The sequence below is a fragment of the Parus major genome, chromosome 10 (genome assembly GCF_001522545.3).
Source record: "Parus major isolate Abel chromosome 10, Parus_major1.1, whole genome shotgun sequence".
Taxonomy (NCBI): Eukaryota; Metazoa; Chordata; class Aves; order Passeriformes; family Paridae; genus Parus; species Parus major.
The window spans coordinates 7607413-7628586 of record NC_031779.1 but is presented as its reverse complement, the minus strand read 5'-3'; the positions used below and the strand labels follow the sequence as shown (position 1 = coordinate 7628586).

General features: G+C 35.8%; 1 protein-coding gene across 6 annotated transcripts in view; it reads left to right on the top strand.

Moving 5' to 3' along the window:
* Window positions 1–21174, top strand: part of UNC13C (unc-13 homolog C) — a 174421-nt gene that overhangs the window by 40438 nt on the left and 112809 nt on the right. The window contains exons 1-3 of one of the 6 annotated variants that reach the window (XM_015638957.3): window positions 13271–13356; window positions 13865–13950; window positions 15224–18446. The exons of the other annotated variants lie outside the window; for them this stretch is intronic. Of the exons in view, the coding sequence (XP_015494443.1) occupies window positions 15473–18446 (2974 nt within the window). The 5' untranslated portion in view covers window positions 13271–13356; window positions 13865–13950; window positions 15224–15472. Of the gene's footprint in view, window positions 1–13270; window positions 13357–13864; window positions 13951–15223; window positions 18447–21174 lie in introns of those variants that run through there. 6 annotated transcript variants of the gene reach the window in all.

Genomic DNA, 21174 nt, shown 5'->3' with positions numbered 1-21174 from the left:
TATGTGCAAGCAGCAGTCAGCATTTTGATTAGGTGAAATGACTGTCAGCAAAGAAGCTGCTTTTTATAGTTTTGTGAATTTATTTCAAAGTTATTTTTTATTTTAAATTTTTATTTTAAAAAAAGTGACAACTGACAATTTGGAAACAGAAATGAAGTGCACTTTCTTTTCAATTAAATGAGTTCAACATTAGAGCATATTTGCCAAGCTGCAGATATTTAGACAATGATTTGAATATTAATTGGTACATGAGGAAGCTCAAAATATACCTGACAAGTTAAAGGAATTTCTGGGATGTCTTTGCTTTCTACATCACATTTTTAATATATATATATAGTATGTGAAGAAAATTTCTTACTGGTTATATCCTGCAGTCCTACTTCTGTAACACAAATGGTTTTGGTTATCTTCTGTCTGAAATCCAAATTTACTCAAAAGTAGAAAGTAAGTATGGGGCCCAACAGTCCAAAGATAACTTCATATTTGCCTTTAAGGCTTTCAAAAAGTGGTGTCTAGAAAGTTTATTTTGACAAAAAACAATACACTGATAAAGGCAGAAATGGAAGATTGTGTTACACATGAATTCTGAACAAATGGGTTTTATTTATTCTATTTCCTATCATTTCAGGTATTTTTTTTTTTTTTTTCCCCTCTGGGATGACATCCTCTGAAAGTTTTTCAGGGAGAAAATGTTTTGAAATTTGATATAATTGTGAAAACAATAAAATGGAGATGTCTTTATCTAAACAGTTACAGTTAAGTTACTTGAAGACTTTTTTTAACTAAGATCTTTATATGGTATTGTGAGTTTAGATATTTAGTAAATAATGTAATTTACTGCATTCCCTCCCTGCCTTAAATCAATATGGAAGTTGAAAATTGCTTTCCTCAATGACTTAAAGGTGTTAAGTGTTATGGACTCTGGGAGAAACCTTTATGAGCTGCTCTATCATTATTTTGAGAATTCTACTATGCAAGGTCAGAAAAAGGATTATCACTGCTTTTCTGTTCAGAAAGTGAGATATAATGATTCATAATAGAGGATAAGAAATCCAAGCTTTTGCTTTTGATATTATTATAGAAAATCAGCAAACAGGAATGTAATGTGCTGTTTAACTGTCTTCCACAGTTAAACTTCAGTTCTCTCCTTTGTTTGAGTTCAAAAGGGCACCAGAGAACATTTTTTTCTCTTCCTGCTGTTTTAAGTAACCACATTTTAGCATTTTGGAGTTTGTTTTTGGACTGATGTTAATTTATTTATTATTGGTTTCATTGGTAACCTGTGGCTAATTCAATGTGTTACAGAATTATACAGCTCCTGGTGCATATTTGTAATTGAATTATGGAGTGGTTTGTGAGCATTTGAGAGAATGCTTAAAAAAATGCTTCAGAAGGCAGAAACTCAACAGGATTCTCATCAGAGAAAGTTTACAAGTGATAATGGATGTTTCACATACACCAGGAAAAATAAGCCAGTTAGTATGAATCAGCTGGGCTGTTCTTTATGGGCATCATTCTGTGGAGGCAAAAGCTGCCTTTCAGAATCCGGTGAAGATAGATAGGATTGGGAAGGCAAGAAACCATCACATTAGGGAGAATTGGGGTTGTTAGTTATAAGGATTGGCAGACAACCTCTCACAATGCAAGAAAAGGAAAGAAGCCCTAGGATGAGGAGAGAAATACTGGGACAACCAGCAATCATTTCAGTGGGAGATCTGGGATAGGAGAGACAGCTGAGAGCAGCCAGGAATGGAGCACTGATGAACTCTGAATCCTGGCACAAAGAATGACAGGTCATACACTGAAAAGCTAATGAATTATATTGATGGAATCTAAGGGGTAGCTAGAGGGAGAAAGCCTAGGGGAAAAAAGATCCAGGAGAGTAAATTACCTTGCTTCCAGATTTATTATAAAAGATGTAACTTCACAGTTGTTGCAATCACCCATTTTCTCAAATCCTTGCAGCATCTGCCTTTGAGTTCCTACTTCATTGCTATGAGTCTTTCATGTGATCCAATCTCTACTTTTTTTCACATTGGCAGGGTTGAATGTTTTAATTCACTACCAAATTATTATTTTTTGCAAGTTTGGTGATGCAGTCTTTTTCAAAGTCTTCCTATGCTGCTGCCACTTTTGATGAATCTTGAGATGGCTCTTAATTAGCACCTTTAGTAGCACTGTTAAATACATACTTGAGTTTAAGTACATGACTGAGGGTTGTATTGAATGGAGATGCTGTAACTCTTCCACTCTGCCATTTCTGTGTCAATGAGCTTTACCCTGTTATTGTGGTTTAACCCCAGCCAGCAAGTAAACACCACAGAGCTGCTCATTTGTTCTCCCCCAGTGGGATGGGGCAGAGAACCAGAGGTTGAGAGAGAAAGCTTGAGGCTTGAGATAAAGGCAACCTAAAACCAGTTTCCCAGATGAAAAGTGGCAACTGAGTCAGATTCTTCATTTAAAAAATGTTTCAGCAAGGATTCTACTTTCCTAGACAAAAAAACCCATAAAGCAGTTTCTGTAATGAACACATTCCAAAAGAATAACAATGAGCAAAATAGTCATAAGGAAAGAACACAATGTAGAATTAATTTTCAGAAGTAACATATATTGTTCTTAAGTTACCATTTTAAATGGTACATATCTTTAGGTGCTTGGTAAATCTGAATGGGGAAAAAGCTCACCTTTCCCTCCTGGGTAAAAAAATAAAAAGTAAAAATTGGTGCTTCTTGATTTATTCTTCAGTTATTGTTGGGCTTTTGTCCCTGTATTTGCTTTTCAACTGTGATCCCATCTTATGATCCTGTCTGAAATCAAGGGGGCAAATTTTTATTAAATTGCAGCTGGCAAGAACCGATTGTGTTTACATTGGTTTCCTGTTCCCTTAATTACTATAAAAAAATAAAAATCTTTAAAGTGATTTTATTTCACGTAATAGAATTCAAGCTGCATAATTTTATAAACTTAGCAACTGGTTTTAAAAAAAGTCTGGAAAAGTTTTGATGTGGGATAAGAAGTAGCTTTAGCCACCTTAACTTCAAAATCTCCAAAGCAATATTCACAGTCACCTGAAGTAAAATTTAAACCAGCTCACAGGTGCATTATGAAACGCAAGAGCAGTTATTTTCTCTTTCCCCCTCTTATTGCAAACTCTTCCTTTTAGAAGGAAACATTGAGCTTCACAGTAAAGAAACACAGTCAGTGTAGAGCAAACACCATCCTTTCTGCAGAAGAGCAGCTGTGGAGCCCTGTGCTGTCCCAGGAGGGGCGGGGGCGGCCGCTGCGGAGCGGCTCCGGGAGCGCTCGGTGCGGCGGGGCCGGCAGGGGGAGCGCGGGGAGCGGGCAGGGCTCGGCGGGGCTGCGGCTGCTCCGCTCCCGCCCCGGCCCGGCTGATTGCCTTCTGACTGACTGATCCCATTGCAGAATTGACACTTACTGCCCTTCTTTGATACACGGGGAGAAACAGCTACCCCTTAAGCAACCTGGGAAGGCGATGTGCTGGAGGAAGATAACTTAGTTGTATGACAGCTTTTCCAGCTGTTGGGCTGAAATCCATCATGAAATACAGATCACTTCAAAGTCGTTCTATCATTTTACTACTATCACTATTTCAATATAAGAATTACATGATAGATACAGTCAAATAACATCTAAAATAGTTATATGTTATTTAATGCTGGGTTTATTACACAGAAGTAGTGATGAAAATTACTGAAGTATTTTCAGTGGACAGACATTTGTGAGAATTCAAAGAATAATTTCTGAAAGTCATGATCATATAATCCTGGAAATAGGCACAAAAAATAGCTGTTTTCTCCATGAAGGTTTCTAGCTGCCCATTGGGCTTTGGTGTTTTTGTTTGGGGTGTGTGATTTGGGGTTGATGGTGGTAGTGTTTTCTTTGGGTGGTTGTTGTTTTTCTCTGTTAAGCTACAGGGTTTGGCTGGAATAGTCAAACAAGTTGCAACAACTCTATGCATATTGCATATGTACATTGAAATACAATACATAGTATTTCTTCTCTTCCTTCTGTGTGTGGAAGCTGTTTCTTTGACATTGTGTTTGGGAAATAGAGTAAATTGGTGTGAACCCTGAGAGTTCTTCAAGCCCATCTTCATCAACATGTCAGGTTACTGCCAACGTGTAGGGCCTGCACGCACAAATTGCTCCTTTGTGTTTGTTTTTCAAAAACTGATGGGGATATTTTCTCAACATGCACAGGAGTTTGATCCCAGTCACTGATTTACAATTATCTGGGCTTCCAGAACTGTGAGAACTTATTGTACAGAATTAAAGCCTCTGCTCAAAGACTTAACTTTGGAAAGTCACCAACATCCTAGCTCTGTGAGAAGGGTGTGAACAAAGGTACATAACTTGGTGATGAATTTGGATGACTTCACTCATAAGTAATTAGTACATATTTATACATCATTCTTGGTTGGTCAGTATCATAACAACAGTCAGCATGTCTCTGGCTTGAAGTTCTACACAGAATTTTAACTTCAGGGAAGATAAGCCATGAGTTCAGAAGGTCTTTGGATTGATGTTAGCTTTTTTATTTCCTTCTGAAATATCAATTGAATAATGCATCTGGTATAGTAAAATTCCCTGCTTATGATGGATTAACAAATAAGTTGAATAAATTCAGCTTTCAGCTGAAATATTCAGCATGTGGTAACACAATAGATGAGTATAAACAGGGTCAACACCTAGGAACTTCCTTGAAGATGGCAACATGATCCAAGTATTCTGAGTTAATGTCATTGGCAAACACATTTTTTATTAAATAACAAATCTATATAGTTTTCCAAGAGTTCTAATATTTACTGGTTTTACTATCTGTAGTCTTAAGGCCATTTGTTGAATCTTGCTGAAACTGATACTTATTTCTAAGTGTGTTTCTACTATGGGTGGGCATGCTTGACTAGGCTGCCTGGTTTTTCCTTTTTCACCCTTACATGAGCAGTCCTGTTGATTTTGAGAGGCTTTATTACTGCATCTTGTGTAGTTAAGAATAGAGCACTGAGTATTGATATCAGTGGAGTATTTCCTATTGCGCACTTACAAGGAAATTTTATTTTATATTTTGTTGGCATGCAATATGGGAGTTTTAAAGAATAAGTTTGATTCAGTTTAGACAGAATATAAAGTAACGGCTGCAGGCTAATAACCACAATAAGATATGAATAATCAAGCATTCATTCATCTGTTTCTTAACTATAAATCTAATTAATGGTATTTTTATAAGTTACGTTTATGTCAGCAAGACATAATAAATATAATAATGGTCCATAATTATTTTTATAATTACATGCAAAAATCCAAATTATTAATTTACAACTGTATGTAAGAGATCTGATTCTAGAACTTTTCTATTTATAAATTGTATGCAAAACAGTGTCCCAGGATGACAGTACTAACAATAGTACAAGGACTGCAGAAAGTGAAAGCTACAACCAGTAAGTTTTAACTATTTTAACTAGAATTTGTTAAACGCTCTTAAGTACTGCCTCTTTACTCAAGGTATCATTTGAAGAAAGTATCTGAATTACAAGCTCCTCTGTTACAAATGTCAGTTCTTACAGACTATCCAAAATTTGAGGGTTTATTTTTTATATGGAAAAGATACATACTTTAATATTCACTATGGCATTCCAATCATGCTATCTCTCAAGATTAAAGAGGATAATCACATACCTGTGGGTTTAGCCTGTGCACATGTTTTGAGAAACCTTTACACTTGGGCTGTGTGTGCACTTTGTAGAATGTTTTTATATAGACTCATTCTGTATGCATTTCTGTAGTTCCTCATGTGTCAGTTTTAAACATATTTTCAATACATGTAAGGCTGCATGTGGCCTTACACTGCTAAACCTGTTTACATTTGAAAAAACACCTGATGTATTCTGTGCAGGAAAATTTAGTAACTGCGTGCACAATAATAATCCATTCTGCTATTTGACTTGCAGTAAATAAATGACTGAGTCCTAATGCCTAGGTATTAATTGGGGACATCTAAGTGCTTTTCATGGAAAGTGGGTGATACATTTCTTATGTGGAGCACCCTTAAATCATCATGGAATGATAGCTATGAAGGGTATTTAGCAGCTTCATTACAAAAAATTATCAGCTGTCGATGAAAGCACTGCTGGAAGAAATTGCTACACAATCGTTCCTCCGGGTCACGTCAGACCGATAAATAAAAGGTGAGGGTAGAACACGGCCCTGCCAAGCAAGAGATGCCATCTCCCGCTGTTCTCCTTGCGGGCACGGATGCGCACCTGGCAGCTCCCCCGGCGCACTGCATGTGTTGTTCCTGTGAGCGGCTCTGAGCGGAGGGGCTGCCTGCCACGCAGCAGGGCTGTGCCTATTGCAGCTGCTGCTGCATTCGGGAGCAGTGGCAGGAGAAAACAGCAGCGGGGGAAGTTCCCGGCACATAAAGCACCAGGATGATTACTGCTCTCTCGTGTTGATGTTGTTTTTGAACCGGAGTAGGACGCTGACTACTGCTCTGCTGTTACAGAGGAGAAACAACCCCGAGCTGCAGAATGAATTAGTAGCTAACATCACGATTACTCTTAGCTGTTAGCACAAGTTGTAGGAGAGGAAAAAAAAAAATGGGAGAGGGAGGAAAAGAATCCCCATTTAATGCTGCCTAGGGAATACCGTGGAATTTAGAACAGATACCGTTGCAGACTAGCAGCATGCCTGACTGCACTTGACTTGAATCACTGGGAAGCAGCCTCACGTTGTATCATTTAAAGAAGGAAGAATGAAGGAAGGAAGGCAAAATAGTAATGGATTTGTGTACAGTGTTTCGGCATAAATGGAAAATAATATAAAGATGGTGGTATGTAATTTGTGTTTTATTTTTAAGAAGAATTTAATCCAGGTATGTATGCTCTTTGCATTTCTGTCTAGTCTACATACAGTTTTCTGTTTCCTTTGTTTCCTTTGCTTATTTTCATTCTGAATGTACCTCCCACTGTTCTTGCTAATGCAATGCATTGATTTGTAACTGATTTGCTTTCTAATGCTATAATGTTGATGAAACTGTCTGGGCTTCTGGAATTAACACTTCATTAAAATCTGGGGGAGGTTATTTTGTTAGGTTGGCAACTTCACAGTATAAGTTGGGTAAGACAGTATGGTGTTGGATTTTTCAATGAGTTGGTATGTTTAAATTGATATAAAAATATAAGCAAACTAATTATATGAATACATGGTGAAAATATAGTGTATTTTCCTTATTTGAGTACTTTTCTCCTAATTTGTGACAGGATTAGTAATAAATTGAGCTTTACGGATGCTTATGTATTTCTGGGTCTTGATTAATCTCCAAGATGAACACCCTGCAGCTTTCTTTTGAAGAGGCAGCTTGCTTAGACTACACGCTTGATGCTGTTCCACAGCTAAGTCTGTCTTAGAATACCCCCTATTATGTACCTCCTCCAAGACACAACCTAAAAAGCTTAGCTTAACTATTTGATACATTTTTACTTATCATTTTAGGCTCAAGAAGATCATATTAATGTTTTTTCTTCTGCAATTTCAGAGGTCAATAGTAACTGAAACTAATTTCCTATTATGAGATAGATGGTTCTTTTTGCTTTAAGAGGAAGAATTATGCAGATAAAAAAATATGACTGTATTATTTACCCCTCACCTTTCTTTAGTCACCTGACTCCTTTTGCACTTTCTTATTAATATTTTCTTTCAGCCAACATGTCATAAGTGAAATAGAACACAAAGAACACAAAGCTATGTGCCCTTAAACTAAGGACACAGATAGTTGCCTTATAATGCCTAGTAAAAATGTATGAAAACACGTAAAGCTTATTTGATTGTTCATTAATCTTGAAATATCTTAAAATATTCTGTTGCATTTCTAATTTTAATCCAGCCTAGTTAGAAGTAAGATTTTTTATTTTTTTTTTAATAACATGTTGATCCAAAAAGGTTTCATATTAGTTCCATCATCTTAATACTGTTGTTAACCCCTGGCTGACAGGAAGTCTTATGCCTTAAAATCATTCTTTGGTGCAATATCAATTGCTTTCTGATGTGAAAATAAACTGTCTGTAAAGTTGTAGCTATTTTTCACATTGGTGATTTATACTTGCTTCCTGTTGGTGATTATATAAAATAGATGCTTTTCTTTAGCATAATACACAACTATGATCTGGCAATTGAAAATGTAAGGTTACTTGACTCATACAAATGTTCTCAAAGTCAGTGCTAAATCTTAGCATCTAAATCAACATAGTGAGAAAAGCAGTGAGAGAATACTGTTAAATCTAAAAGCACTAAGAATGAAAAGTAGAATTTAAGGTTTAAAGCATGTTTCATTCATCACAGATTCCTTTTGTAAGGGATATAATGATAGAAATTATGATTATGAATTAAGACAGCTGTCATTGCAAAGAAAAAAGCCATGATGCAAGATAAATGACTGTTCTTTCAGGGGAATATACACTACTTTGAGAGTTGTATAAAGGTTTTCTGTCACTATACCATTTGCTTGATCCTGCAGTGATGTCAGCACATTACCATAATGACTTTATATTGCTGTGAAAACACTTAGGAAATCTCAGGTAAAGTACTGGGATTCCAGAGTTTTGCACAGTAGGAGAATACTCATAGCTCAGAATATCTCCCAATTCACCAAAGCATCAATGGGAACTGAAATCTCCAAGTTTTCCTTTAACTGTAGTGTTGTGAAAATCCAGGAAAAATGTAGTATAATAGCTTTTTCCTTGTGAGATCATTACAACTCTGAAGCATAAAAATTCTTTGGCACCTAAGAAGGTTTTGTTTTTCTCATTTGTGTCATTTACTTAGGTTGATAGCAGAGGTTCTTGCTTTCAGGTACAAATCTGACCATCACAATTGTCGGTACATTGAAGCAAAGACAGCAGAGAGGATTTTTTTAATAATGTTTTTGCAGCAAATCTGAAACATGTTTAATATCTACTATCCTTATCAATGAATGTCATTTCAGTGTTAAGCATGGTTTCTATCTGTGTGTTTCTACCCATCCTAGTGTATGTTGTTGTCAACAGTACTTGTAGTCATTTGTGCTTGTGGTATTTTTCAAATGCAAGTATTACTGTTGTTTGAAGAAAATATCACTTTCTACCATTTATCAAATGAAAGACCACTCCATCAAAAACTTTCCTTTTCATAACTTCATGTTCTGAAAGTTTAATGTCACTATTAGTTTACCATATTTTAGAAAATATGTAAGATCTCTGTGTGCAGAGGAGTGGAATCCAGAGGGCTTACTTTGCCCATATAAAGTTGTTCTCTTACTGTAAATATTTCACTGGGAATTTTTGTAAGTAGTTAAAAAAATGTCCCCAAACCTTAAAGAAAGGAAAAAAAAAATCAAAGCTGTAGAGTGATGTAGTGCACACATGGTCACAGAGTTCACGGTAAACTCTGTCCAAGTAAGATCTAATTCAGGCAGTGAATTCAGCCCATTCCAAGGCTCAGGCCAGTACAGTTGGAGCATTCAAATTCTTACCTGGGAGAAAATTGAGGGTTTTTTTGGTTGGTTTCTTTAATTATATTTTCTGACAGAATTACTATACTGAAAAGTTGTTGAAATTTTTGAAATTTTAGTATTAAAAGAAGCTTTGAATATACTTAGTATACTGTAAATATATGTAAATATATACTCTGCATATATGTTATGCTTCAATGTAAATTAAATCACTTGGGTTCCCAGGGGGTAATGTTTTAAATATCCTCTATTAAAACACAGGTAAAACTAAGGACGGAACTGAGATTAAGTCAAAATATATGTTGATACTTTGTTTTTAATAGGCACTAAACAGGTTTTGATTATTATACAGTAGCTTTTTATTTATGGCAATCTGACATAATAGCAAGCAGGTAATAGTCTAACTGAGCTAATATGCTTGGTACTGACTTAGCAATACAGTAATGTCCATCTGTCAGCAAATAACTTTTCCCTCCCCTTGTTTTCCATTCCTTCTTGAAGTCTGCATTTAAATAGAAATGAGCTATTTGGTGAAATTGTCTCAGTCGCATCAGTTGCCTTAACAAAACTTCACAGAGAAAAGTGTAAATATTTCAAATACAAAGGTGTAGAGAATAGTGTAACTCAAAATGGTAATTCTGCAACTTATTGTAAAATAGCGGGGTTTTCTTCAATTTGTCTGTCTTCAACAGCAATTACAAAAAAAAACAACCATCTTTTACTGAACAAAAAAAAATCCTTTCTTTTTTCCATAGTGGTCATAGTAGTAAGGAAGTAGTGAGGATGACTTTCTTAGCTTGCTAGAAATTTACATTTTCTTCTAAGCTAATTCAAAGACAGTGTGCTTCTATACATTACAAAGTCATTTAATTGCAACTGTTTGACTACTGAGTTAATTCACTAATGCACTAAGTTCTAGATGTGATTTTTGGGTTAGATGTTCAAAATCACAGTTTTTGAACATCTAACCCAATCACAATTGAGCCAGTCAAGTTTAAGCATGTGCTGTTTCCATCTGTTTCCATTAAACTGTGTTAAGTTGTATGCTGATGGAAGAGATACATAACAGCTATGAATGACCAGCCTTGCAATATGACTGTTAAATTTTTAGATTGGATTCTGTGGTGTATCCCATGAATATGTGTGCAACCTCCCCAGGACAGCGGTAGGCCTTGTGGGTTAAAAAATAAGCAGATTGTAGGCTCTTAAGACTGGGGTTTGAATCAGCAGTTTGGTGGTTAGTTTTACTTTTTACATTCTTAGAAATAGAGAAGGCAACATGTTCTGAGGGAGGTTAGATATCCATAAATAAAAGAGATATCACCAGGTAAATAAGCAGATATAGTAAAATTCCCAAATAATTTTGAAGAATAGGAACAGCTTCCTAGCCAAAGGGTGAGAGTTCTGATAGCACTCCATGCTTTTACGTGAATGTTGGAGGGGCTGAAGGGATAAGGCATAAGTCTCCTGCTGTGAAAACCTAAGGAATTCTTGGAATCAAGAGTAATTAACCAAAAGAGAAAGCAGGTCTCTTCATTGGTCTCATCCCTGCCTTTGCCAGGGTCTTCAGGCAGGTCATCCACATAGCGTATGCAGTGTTAAGTTTCATTTTACCTTAAGAGACTCACAAATTACACAGATTAAAAATGTCAGTATTAAGACTACAAGGAGAATTTAGGAAGAATATAAAGGAGCAGATAAGTGCTCTAAATGAAGTTCTTCTGAATTAGGTCATCTGAGATGATTGTCAGTATAATGCTCCTGTTACAGTAAATTAATGAAACAGTGTGGAGTGTACACTGTATCACTTGTCAAAAGGAAGGGATCATAGGTTTCACCCAGCAGACCTGAGCTGAGGGCAAGTGCACTTATGTCAAGATAATCTTATTCCCAGGCAAGCATAAGACTCATAAAAGACCAAAATTAATAAATCTATATATCTGAATTCTGTTGTTGATTCCTTATGTTTGTGATGGTGAGAAAACCTCTCTTAGCCTCAGTTTATACAGATGGAGGCTAGACTGTTTATATTTTTTTTTTATGTTTGATTAATTAATTTCTGTGGTGTATTTTGCATATCACAAAAATGTTTCTGTCTATAGACTCTAATGGAGTCTTTGGCAGTAATAGAGTGGTACTGCTGCAGATTAAGACCTCTTGGTTTTGTTTTGGTTCCCCCTACCATCCTGGTGTTGCGAACATGAGCTCTCATAGGATATTTTACAGAGAGAAACTGTACTTCAGTCTCATCTTCTTGCCTGCCCCCTTTAAATACATACAGACCCCTTGTAGCTGATTAATAGTGTTAAAGGTTAAGTAAGGCTACGGTTCTGCCTCCTTCTTGCTTTATAAGAGGACAGTCTGCATCCAAAAAGCTACCTCTTACTGGAGTGAGCTGCTGCTCTGTAGCTTCATTTACTAGAGTCTGAACAGAAGCTGAGCAGTGATCTAGCTATTCTGTTTAAATACTGAAATTATATTTTTAAGATGATTCACTTTTATTTTTTGATAAAAATTAAGGGTAGAATTTGTTAAAATACTTTTTTGAAATGGGAGTCTGGTGTTCCAGTAGGTAACTAAAATACTCTGTTTGCATTATTTAAAAATGTATCATTTTTAACTCAGCCCACTCCTCCCCCCTTCTACCTGACACATTAGTTTTAGACTTAGAATCAGATCCTTTATAAATTATGCTTCCAACTGACATTTTTATTTTGACAATGCTTTGTTATCAACAAATCCAGTTGGATATGCTTGGAACTGGTCCACATTATCTGCTCACCATCAAATTTATCAACAAAACTATTTTCAGACTTCCTATGGGTCAAAAGTTGCTGGAAGTGTTTGTCCTTTATAAAAGGACCCCATTAAGAATTTTAGTTCTAGTTTCACAATCCATAAAACTTTCCAGTTTCCTTCTCTGTTACTATCTAAGCATAAAGTCCATACTTCACTGCTGTAACATTTCAGCATCTTTCTTTATGCTTAGAATGGGTTAACCCAGTCATTTTGAACCTCATCACAGAAATTGTTTTCATTCAATAAACAAGCAAAGTGAGATTTTAAAAAATGAGGTAATAATTGTTTATTGGCAGACCTGGATGAAACAAGAAGCTCTCCAAATGACAACTTGCAGCTCATTCAGATTGACTTAGTTCTATGTGGTTCTTGAAAGACTGTTCCTTATCTTAGGGAGTTTTAACCTTACATTGATTTAAAATGTTAAGAGCAACCTATACAAATCTTTACAGAAAGAAATGGATGAGACCTGTAATGACTCAAATTTGATTCCATGTGTAGACATACTACTGTAGAAAATGAGTGTTTGACAGCCATGGTAGGCTGTAAACTGATTAACAGATCATATGACTAATACAGCTGAGATGGAATAGAACTCGCATGAGAGAACATAAATCTGCTCCATTTAGCAGATCTCCCTGTGTTTCTAACAGTACAGCTTTTAATTCTCTACTGCGTTGTCAGAAATGGAGTTTATATAAATTAAGTGCTGAATTTTCAGCTATTTGTAACACTTTCAGTTATCTCTAATAAAAAGCATTGGTTAGACACTGGATAAAACACACAGACACATACACATATGTACATGCCTTTCTATGAAATAAAGATTCTTCTACAGAGAAGCATTAAGCCATATTTAAAGTGAATGGAAATGTTCCAAATTCCAGTGATAACTTCATTATTTCTTGATTCTTTTTAGACTGAGACAGGAAACAAGCCTTCTGGCTTGTTTATACATTCTTGATTTGAAGTCATTTGAAGAATGTCCAAGTCATCTAAGTGAAGTTTATATAAGAGGGCATTTAAAAATCTGTGGCTATGTGGGCAGAGGAGGTAGGTAATCACACTTCAGATCTTGTTCAATAAATGGTTACAAACATTCAGTGTAAGTGCTGAATGGTTAACAAGTGTTTCTACATCCAGAAACATGCCTTTGACATTGAAAAGTGTCCCAAGATGGTTCCTTTCTCTACTAATAATACGTGAAAACAAGGCAGCCTTGGCTCTAGTGAAAACTTCTCAATATTCTGAGAGATGTCATTTGCATTCCTTGAAAATTGCATGCAGTCTCATTGAGCATTCTCTTGCCTCCAAATATTGCTTGCTCTTAATTCACTCTTGATACTTTAAGCATGAGCCTGTAAGAAAAAGAAGTGGCAAGGACTATGCTGATGTGTGTTAAAAATGTGATTCATGTCCCACAGATATTTCACCTTTTTCTAAAATAATAAATAGCCACTTTGGGAAGAGTGAAGAATGTTTTCTATTGTTCTGCTCACCCTACATCCCACTTCTTTTATAACTAGAAAAGAAATAAGTCTGTTTACATCCTCTGTTCCAGGATTGCAGAATCCAACCAGGCTTTTAGCAGCTTTGCCTGTGCTCTATGCAGTACAGTGCATTTTGCTGCTGCAGTATTTATCAGAGGTTAGTGATTATTATTTACCATTACACAGTGTGTATTTATGTAATGAATAAATACATAGAGTATAATAGTAAGGTCAATGAAGGAAAATTATGCAATGCAAAGACCAGATCTTGAGTTGTGTCAGTGGACCATGGTGTTTCATAAAATGCCAGGATGTTTGCAGACAAGGACAGTTCATATTCTTTACTCCTCTTGAGACACCAGAGAGCAATCTTTAACCTTTTATATACCCTCTATCTAAACAGACTTCTTATTCTGCCAAAGAATTTTTAGCTGCTTTAGAAACGAAAACAACCATTTTAAGAACTTCTTTGATGGATTTTTCAGAGCTGGATTTTACAGAGCTAGTTACCTTGTTTTTATTCCACAGCTATGAAACTGGGAGGTGAATAATATGCAATACAGAAGAATATGTTGACATGTTTAAAATGTTTTGACTACATTTCTATGGAATACAAGCTTTAGTTTTATGGAATAGAAGCTTCCAGATACCTCATGGAAGCTTTTTAGACTTCTTTCAGATCAAATGGTTTTCCTGTTGTTATGGCACCAGTTTATGTCCTGCAACTTGTAAACCATGTTTTATGTAGGTTTGGAGGGGATTTTTCTGTTACCTGAAAAATGTCATATTTAATAACCTGGATGAGAATTTCCATTAGTTGTCATTACTTTCTGTTATGTTCTATGAGTTATTTTCTTTTTATTTCTTAAAGAGAAACTAAGAAGATAAGCCCACTTTTGAGTCCTGGCTTATCACAGCATGTTAAAGTCAAAGCAACTCTTTCACAAACCATAGTCATGTACATAATTCAATCTCAAGATAGAACAGCATTTCATTAATACAATACTCACTTGTACCTGAATCCTACCTTGCTCCAAAAGACAAAGCAAGAGAAAGCTTTGTATTTCTGTTTTACTAGCTGGTTACCATTTGTTACCCATCAGTATTTTTGATCACTGCCATATATCATATGGAACTAAACTGAAATGTCAGTACTCTGAAAGAAAGCAGAGAACATTTAAACTGAATATCTCTGTTAAAGTCAGAGAATTAAACTGGATGAAGAAGCCCGGAAATAAGTATAACTTATTAATTGGTGTTAACAATATTGCTTACAACTGTTTTCAACTTCAATTATTCATGAAAAAATCTATTCAGACAATTATGGGGAATCATCTGTGTTTTCATTATATTCTAGTTTAAAAGTCATCAGTAATACTGAATTACAAGTTTGTTTGGCAGCCATTGTAATGTCGTTCCCTCCTTTTTAGACACTTCAAGAAGCCATGTGCAGCAGAGTGAGATTTTGCAAGACATACAAAACCTCTTCAGGATTTTGTTTTGAACAAGCAGATGCATGATTATTTTTTATTTTTCTGTCACATTATTCCAGAGCATCAGTAGTTTTTATGGCTGTAGTCTCCATTGAAACATTTGCCAATGATCCTTTTGGAGATACAAATACTTCTCTGGATCAAAAATTGTATTTTGTGGAAACAGCTTAAAATAAATTACACTCCATGGTTTCTGCCCTCTTCAAGAGCCTGATCTCATCTTATCTATATAAGATTTGCAAAGGAATGTTTACAAAGAAATCGGGAAACAGTACAAAAAGGAAAGAGAGTTGTCAGAGCAAAAAGGAACAAGACTTAACTCAGATTGGACAAACAAAAAATCCAAAATTTTCAAATACTTTAAAAAGCACCGTTAAAAAGATTGCCAAGTGCCCATCTGCTCGCAACTTATCAACTGAAGAAGAGGAAAGCAATAGAGAATTTTCACTTTCTCCAACATTCAGTTACAGAGTTGCTATTGCCAATGGACTGCAAAGACATATTTTTGTAGCAAACACTAATAATGAAGATTTAGTTCAAGACCTGTCTTCAAATGATAGCTCATGTTCTGAGTCGTTAAGTGAAGTAAAAACTAATAGCAAGAAAAACGAATACTTATCCCACACAATGCCTGTGAGACGCAACAGGAAAAGCTTGAGCAGCCTCGCGGCCTCTGATGGGAGCTCGGATGGAGAACGCACTTTACACACACTGAAGCTGGGAGCCTTACGAAAACTAAGGAAATGGAAAAAGAGCCAAGAATGTGTCTCATCAGACTCGGAGCTAAGTTCTTGGAGGAAAACGTGGGGGTTAAGAAGTAAATCTCTGGACAGAACTGGCCGTCACCAGAAATCAAATACCCTTGAACCTGGCTTTAGTTCAACAGGTTGTATTAGCCAAACCCATGATGTTATGGAAATGATCTTTAAAGAGCTTCAGGGAATAAGTCAAATTGAAACAGAACTCTCTGAATTAAGAGGGCATGTTAATGCTCTGAAACAATCAATTGATGAAATTTCTAGTAGTGTAGAAGTTGTGCAAAATGAAATTGAACAATTGCGAACTGGATTTGTGCAGTCCAGAAGAGAAACACGGGACATACATGACTACATTAAGCAGATAGGCCATCCAGGAAACAAAGCAAGTCTAAGGTTTCTAAATGTGCCTGAAGAGCGGCTTGAAAAAGCTGAAAGCATAGTTTACAAAATATTAATGGAAAAAATGGGATTCTCAGAGGCACAAAGCACTATTAAAATTGAGTTTGCCCAAAGGCTTGGGCAGCAAAGAGACTGTCCAAATGCAAAGCCAAGACCCATTCTTGTTTACTTTGAGTCATCACAACAGAGAGATCTGATTTTAAAAAAGTCTTATAAACTTAAGGGAACTGGTATTGGAATTTCCACAGATATATTTTCCCATGAAATAAAAGATAAAAAAGAAAGAGGACTGCCTTCTTCTCAGACATATGAAAGCATGGATATGAAACTTTTAACTGTGGAGACAAAATCTAAAATGCATGATTGGGAGTCACCTGACAGTGATAAAGACTTGGAATCAGATATAAATAAGAACAGTTATGCAAAAATATCTAAATCAGCACTTCAGATAAAAACAAGCACTACAAAAGGGACTACAGAATCCCCAAACACTCAAGACCTTGACAGAACTACTGACAATAGCACCTTTTCACACAGAAGTTATGACAATCAGTCACCAGAATTTGACACTATGGAAAAACAATCAAAGACTTATTATTCAGATGTGACTCCTTTATGGCATTTACAGAATGACTTTGCAACACCAAAGCTTAGCCGTTCAGAATCAGACTTCTCAAAATTGTGTCAGTCTTACTCTGAGGATTTTTCAGAAAACCAGTATTTCAGCAGAACAAATGGTGGTTCATTGCTGTCTTCCTCTGATCGAGAACTTTGGCAGCGAAAGCAAGATGATTCTTTAACCTGGTATGGCAGTTCCCAGGAGCAGACTTTTGCCCAAGACATGCAACAGTATCCAGAGCAAAATGAAGCAGGAAACATAGAAGGTAGTGGAGTGAGCAATGGAATAATCTGTGTATCTGGAGACATAAACCATTACGATGATAGTCAGCTTTCTTTACAGGATGATCTCTCCCCCTGGAAAAACTGGAATCAGTTGGAACAAGGGGCAGATTTGGGCCTAGACTCATCCACACAGGAAGTTTTTGTGTATGACATGAGCAGCCCTTCAGATCAACAGACAGATTTTGGAAAGGGTCAAAGTTCTGATCTCCAGTATGATACTGAAAGCTATGATTTCACTCTAGATGGTACTTCACCATCATGTCCAGGCCTTGACAGCGAAACACAAAGTCAGTGGACTGGTCAATATGATGATTATCAGGAAACAAATTCTATCTCCTCTTATCAGAATCAAAACAGATTGCCTATGATGTACCGAAGTCAAAGTGAACTACCAAGTGATGACTCAGAGGAAACCGCCCCTAAATCATGGCACAGCCGATTAAGCATAGATCTTTCCGATAAGACTTTCAGCTTTCCTAAATTTGGATCTACACTTCAGCGTGCTAAGTCAGCTTTAGAAGTAGTCTGGAATAAAAGTACACAAAGTTTAAGTGGGTATGAAGACAGTGGATCATCTTTTATGGGAAGGTTTAGAACATTATCTCAGTCTACTGCAAATGAATCAAGTACAACACTTGATTCTGATGTTTATGCTGAGCCTTATTGCTACAAAGCAGAGTATGAGGAAGAATTAATTGAGCCATCTGGTGAGAATGAAACAGACTATGTAGAAGTAATGGAACAAGTCCTTGCTAAACTAGAAAATAGAACTAATAGTAGTGAAACTAGTGAGCAGGTCCAAGAGTTTGAATTGGACCAGTCTTTGTATGAAACTCCATATGAAATGCTACCAGAGGAACAATATGACGTACAGTTTGACAGTGTGATCAGTGAAGATATATTGGAAGTTGAAGGTGACATGGCTCCTGAAGTAGAAATAAGGGAGGATGAAAATCAGAATGTTCCAGAGATGATTACTGAAGTTACTGAAGTTACTGAGATTCCAAAGAAAAAAAGAATACGACCCTCATTTAAGGAAGCTGCTTTAAAAGCATACAAGAAACAAATGAGTGATTTGGAGGAGAAGATCCTTGCTGGAGGTAATAGTTTTTTAATACTGTCTTTTAAATAAAATATTGTTCTCATTAGAGTTGGATATTGATTTTTGTATGGTACATTTTCTTGCACACATTGAATTCAGCAGCAAAAATTCTGCTTATGTCTGGTTTTGTTTAGAGGGTGGAATACTTCTGTAGAAGTCAAAAGATTAAATTTCACAACTTTGTATTGAAAAAGTTTTCTGAATATGTTTAGTCAGACATGCTTCATGTGTTTCTTTGAATTTCCATAATTTCAAAATTAAATTTCACAAGATTTAAGTCTTCAAAAAAAAAGAACTAAATAGTACACTGTACTTGTTTTTCTCCTAGTTTTATAAATGTATTTATAGGACTAATACAGAGTAATTCAGATACTACACTCTTGCTTTCTTCAACAGTTTTTAAGACCTGGTTGGTTCATTCATCCTAATGGGCAGTGTTCTCTACCCCCTGTGCAACCCGTAACTGGATATGTACTTACAAGAGTGAAAGTCTAAATTGATTTTATGTCTGTTCTTACTTGGATTCTGTCTTTATTTGTACTCCCAACAAGCTCTCAGAGAAGTAGTCAGTCCCCAAATTGGGATGAGAAGGTGTGGAAAAAAGAGTGTAAATGGTATCATACATGTATGAAGAAGTTCCTTTAGTAAGGAACTAAATTCACAGGAGAGTTTGGCACTGATTTTTTCATTATTTTTATTTTTGTATTATCAGACTTCAAAGCAGACAGTCATCTATATATAACTTAAATAATATGCAAAATAATTACTAATAATAGACAAAGTAATATACTAGTAATATACAAACACAGTGAAATTCAATCTAAAAAAATTAACTGTAATTCTAATAACATTTGTTATAATATTGCACGTACATTTAATTGGGAGCATTATAATAACTGCAGCAAGCCAGATGGTAATTGTCACCTTGACTGAATCTTTCCTTTATCTGCCTTGGAAAAATTATCATCTGATACATTCATTTTAAAGATGAAAAACTGTGCCTTTAGCCAAAGATTTTATTCAATAATAATGGGCTTGAACTACTATGGTGTTTCTTTTGTACATGAACAGCTACTTTTACAGTAAATATATAGTCATCTTGAAAGTCAGTTACAAAAGGATTTAAATATTGATATTAGTAGTGTTTACTTTAAGGTTTATTTTACATTTAAAAAATGACACGGGATTGTATAGTTGTATTTTGCAGGTGTTTTTCTACAGTACTCTATTGGATACCAGGTGGTGTGTGCATGCAGTAACAGCTATCAATAACTTAGGATTTTTATGACACTTTCCTGATTTTTTGAGGCATGGGAGAAGGGAACCACATTCATTTTACCTAGTCATTGTACAATAGGAATATAATGGTCGGAGGACTTAATTTAAAAAAACACACAAGAAAGACCTCAAATTTTGAAACCCAAATTGATTCTACTATTTAAAGTCTGTGTATTTGTGTACAGTGGTAAATAACAGGTTATTAGAAAATGCAGACTAACTTTGGTACATCCCATGCAATCCTTTCAAATGTATGTTCTTCTTTTAACCCAGCAGATGAAAGACTTCTTTCAGTCTCTTCATCTATTGACATGTCTTTTTCTGAATAGCTGAAACATTTCTTACATTCTTATATTTACGGAGAATCCATCTGAGAGCAAGACCAGTTAATGAACATGTGTTCTTGGGTGTAGTCTATGTGGCAAAGTGTCTGCATTGTTACCAGATGTCATGCTAGGACCTCCACTTGTGTTTCCAAAAATAAAATAATATAGACTATTATAAAAGAGAGGGAAAATAAAGGAGAAAGGGAATACATCAGGAGGTTAAGGGGAATTTACAAATGAACTGGTACAACACACGACTTCTCAGCTTGTTCTGAGGGTGCATTCACTCTTGAGTAGCAGTTCTGTTTCCTCTTCACACTGCGTTTTCCATGCCATCAAGGAATAGCATACATGTTTCAGTCAGGGATTCTGCTTCAGCAGTCACCAACTGGTTTGTTACAAACATCTTCAGGTCCTGTAACACACCTAGCAATACCCATTAGCAATACCCACAGTTTTTCATGTTTTTTTATCTGATGAATGAATACAATATTCTTATTTTAATGTCTGCAGAACACTTAACAATTCTTCAGAATTTAAAATTTGCAAAATATATATTTTTAGCTGGAGTAGTCTACTTAAAAATATATTACCTGAAAGCTATTTCTGCTGAGTGACAGCTATTGGAGCAAATCTTTATTTTACTTTCAGCTTATTCTCAGTGAGCTGGATATTGGATATTATAGGCAGTCTATTCACAGATAATGAAATCCACAGGTGGGACATCTGTCCTTGGAGATAGTCAAAATCCCTCTGGACATGGTCCTGGGCAACCTGCTCTGGGTGCCCTGATTTGAGCAGGGTTCTTGGACAAGGCCTCAGCTGTTCTGTGATAAGGAAATGCATTTTTGAATACTTTGCATGCAGCCTTTGAAGAAGGATGTATTCTTAATGTCAGTTTGGCTGCTAGGGCAAAACACCTTCAATTTCTGTTTATTACTTGAATGGCACACAGTCTTGGAAAAAACACTGTAAATCAGTTCTTAAAGGACTTCTTCAAAACTCCCAAACCATATTTTGTTACTTCTCATTTTTGACAACCTGCCTTCTCTTCTTTATATGTGTAATTAGGCATGTCCAGAGAACATTTAGTTTATCATTTAAGCAAATAGTAGTTTAAGG